The sequence below is a fragment of the Nannospalax galili genome, unplaced genomic scaffold (assembly GCF_000622305.1).
Source record: "Nannospalax galili isolate Female #2095 unplaced genomic scaffold, S.galili_v1.0 scaffold19, whole genome shotgun sequence".
Lineage (NCBI taxonomy): Eukaryota > Metazoa > Chordata > Mammalia > Rodentia > Spalacidae > Nannospalax > Nannospalax galili.
In genome coordinates this window covers 633,896-637,226 of record NW_008342110.1, presented here as the reverse complement: position 1 = coordinate 637,226, position 3,331 = coordinate 633,896, and the positions used below count along the sequence as shown (strand labels likewise).

At 46.7% G+C, this 3,331-nt stretch overlaps 1 protein-coding gene across 3 annotated transcripts in view; it reads left to right on the top strand.

Moving 5' to 3' along the window:
* The window catches only part of Sh3tc2 (SH3 domain and tetratricopeptide repeats 2), a 48,594-nt gene extending 45,633 nt beyond the window's left edge, over positions 1–2,961 (top strand). Inside the window, exons 16-18 of one of the 3 annotated variants that reach the window (XM_029565822.1) lie at positions 816–1,012; positions 2,192–2,272; positions 2,553–2,612. In XM_029565822.1, coding sequence (XP_029421682.1) covers positions 816–1,012; positions 2,192–2,248 — 254 coding nt within the window. In that variant the 3' untranslated portion in view covers positions 2,249–2,272; positions 2,553–2,612. The other 2 variants (XM_008837892.3, XM_029565821.1) reach the window with 2 other exon arrangements.
* The last annotated feature ends 370 nt before the right edge of the window (positions 2,962–3,331 follow it).

The window sequence follows — 3,331 nt, the reverse complement described above, 5'->3', positions numbered from 1 at the left end:
GCACACCTGCCTCTCCCCCCCCCACACACACCTGCCTCACCTTCTACACACCTGATTCTCTCTTTTGGACTTTCTGGACTCTTCGAAGCCTAAAAGTGATTTATTTAAACGATATCCAACCACCTTGCAAATATTCTAAAGATAGGCTTGGGAGCCTTTGCTGTTTGTATTAATATTAAAATGGTTGGTTATTGAAACAGTGAACTAATTCAAACCCTACACAGCTTACATCCCAGCCCAGGAGAATGAAAGCTTGGTCTTAAAGAGAACAGATCTCTGAGCCTAAGTGGGAGGAGAGCTGGAAGGAGCTGGTGCTGCTTGGGGCACTGGGACTCTCTGAAGAAAGACAATGTGGAAAGGTTGTTTGCTATCCAGAGTTACTCATTGCAAGGAATCCCTAACTGCTTAAGCAAACTAGTTTTGTCACTGTGCACCATCACGGAGATTTAGAAATACTTTTATTTCCCCCAGAATCCTCAAGTACAGTATCATCTGCATCACAGAGAACATCTCTTTCCTCTGGGGCATCATCCCAGAGAGCCTTCACCAATGCACACTCTGCTTAGTTACTCTCAGACAGTCTTTTGTAGCACTTTCTGTGGGAATGATGCTTTGTTTGTTTGTGGGATTGTTTAAGGAATGTCTGTGTCTTGAAGCATTAAGCTCCATGGGAGCAGGGGCCTCTTCTGTGTTGTTTCCTATGCCCCAAGCATGGTCCTTGACATCTAGCAGACTCTCAGAAAGTTTTGTGAAATGAATACACGAGTGAATGATTGCTGGCTATAGGACACCCTTCTCAGCCTTTTAATTTCTAGGCGATCAGAAGCAGGAGCTGGTGGCCTTCCACCGCCTGGCTACTGTGTACTACTCCCTGCACATGTACGAGATGGCTGAGGACTGCTACCTAAAGACTCTGTCCCTCTGCCCATCATGGCTGCAGAGTCCCAAGGAGGCACTGTACTATGCCAAGGTGTATTGTCGCCTGGGCAGACTCACCTTCCACCAGCTGAAGGTAAGAGCTACTCCTCTGGGGTTGACTTCTAATTGCTACTGCACTGTTTGCTAACAAAGATCATCCATGCAGGGCTTTTGGGCAGAAGTAAGAGGACCAAGAGGGTAAGTCAACAGGGTCAGGAGTAGTTTCACAGGGGTGCAAGGACTCTTTCTGGTCAGCTCCATTGAAGATGTGAAAGCCGCTCCTATTTGTTGATGATCACATCTCTCCTTTCTTCTTGTCCTCCCATAATTTCTGCAGTTCTTTTGCTCTGGACACATTGTCTAGGGTCTTTGAGTTCCTTGAGGGCCTACAAAAACATTTGAGTCCTCCAACCAGAGGACTATGTATTCAAACAAAATCAAGTTGAATAATGCTATGAAGTTGATATTATCTACTAAACATTCTAAGTCAACTGCACCTCATTTCTTATTAAATGAAACCATATTTTATAAGAAGTATACATGCATATGAATATGTTTGGGATAATGAGGTACATGGCTCCTTTGGATGTAAGTGTACCTCTGTCCTAAAGAAGGCTCTTGTCTTGATTCTCTTGCTTTCTGGACTGGAGGTCAATCTAGAACTTCCAGTCACTTCTGGAACTGAAATTCTGTTACAATTCTGACCCTAGAACTGTGTCCTCAAGTGTGGCTTCCCTTCAAAAGAGGTCCCTGTCATCCCCAGTACAACCTTTAATCTCTTAGTACAGTGACTTGTAAGTCTTGCCTAACTTTGACCCCAATACTCAGGACAGCTCTGCTGACTTTTCTTACTGGTTAGACTTTGTTTCTGGACTGAAATAATTATTGACTTCTGCAGGATAATGAGAGCCAGGAATATTTTTCCATTTCATTCAAAGGAGCATCTGATTTTCATCCCTACTGTGTAGAGAGAGACAGGTCTCTTTAGCCATGGTGCTGTAGTCCCTCCCATAGCTCCCAGAAAGTGGGTCAGGGATAGAGAATGTATTGTCTGATTGCATCAACCAAGGGCTCTAGGCACTGCAAAGGGAAGAACTCAATCACTTATAAGCAGAACAGGCAAGTTATTGGCTCAAATTACTGGAAAGCTGAGGAATGGATTTAGTAATCCTGCATCGTCTTCTTCCAACATCATCATGGCTCCCCCTCCTTCTTGACACTGTGCACTTCTCCTTCCTTGTCTCTCTTGTCCGTGTTCCCTGCCAGCTACTAGGAGGCTCAACCCACTTGGAAAGGATGCAGGACTATTTTCCTCGTTGGGTCACACTGAAGAGTTCCAGAGAGGGATGGCTAGGTCAGGTTTGGGCCATGCATACATTCTTGAAACACAATGTCCAGGGCAATAATATAGCATGATTGGCTGAGCCTGGGGAAGATGCCACCTCTGTGCCTGAGGAGAAGGGATGTTGTGGTTGGCAACTATAGTGCAGTGAGGAGGAGCTCCCCTGAGGTACTGGGGTGTGGGAATGGGGTATCAAGCAGTACAATGTTAATGTTCTCAGAATTGCCTTTTAACCTGTCCTGGAAGTGTTGCTAATTATTGTCTCTTCTTTGCCCCCATACCATGGGGTTAGGATGCCCACGACGCCACGGAATACTTCCTGCTGGCGCTAGCAGCCGCCGTCCTGTTGGGTGATGAGGGGCTGCAAGACACCATTAGGAGCAGGCTGGACAACATCTGCCAGAGCCCTTTGTGGCACAGTAATCCGTCGGGGTGCTCCTCAGAGAGGGCACGGTGGCTGAGTGCTGGGGGACTGGCCCTCTGAGGAGACTTGTCCCGTTTCTGACTACTTGCCATGACTGAATGCTCCCTTCCTGTCCCAGGCTCTTAGACCCTCACTGGGAAATTGTAGGTGGTACCTTTCTCCCGTGTTCTCAGGGAAAGAGCCCTCCCATTGCCAGTGGAGGACCTTATAGTTTCTATAGTTTCTTTTCTTCTTTTTTTTTTTTTTCTCTTTAAAACAAAAGAAGAGCCGGGCATGGTGGTGCACACTTTTGATCCTGGCATTCAGGAGGCAGAGGCAGGCAGCTCTCTGTGAGATCGAGGCTGGCCTGGTCTATGTTGCAAGTCCCAGGCCAGCTGGGGTTACAGGGAGACCAACACTGTCTAAATAAACCAACAAACCAAAACCAAAACCAAAAACAAAGGAATTAGCACAAGACCACTGGGAGAGAATTCAGCATGGTCCTAGCTCAGAAGACACAACCTCAGAGTGGCCAGGCGGGATGAACAGAGGGGCTAACAGATTCACCTACTCCTTCCCACCCAGAGGCAGGCTCCTGCACAACCTCCAGGAAACTCCAGTGAAGCTTACCCAGGGCTAAGGCTTGAAAATTATTCCACAAATTAATG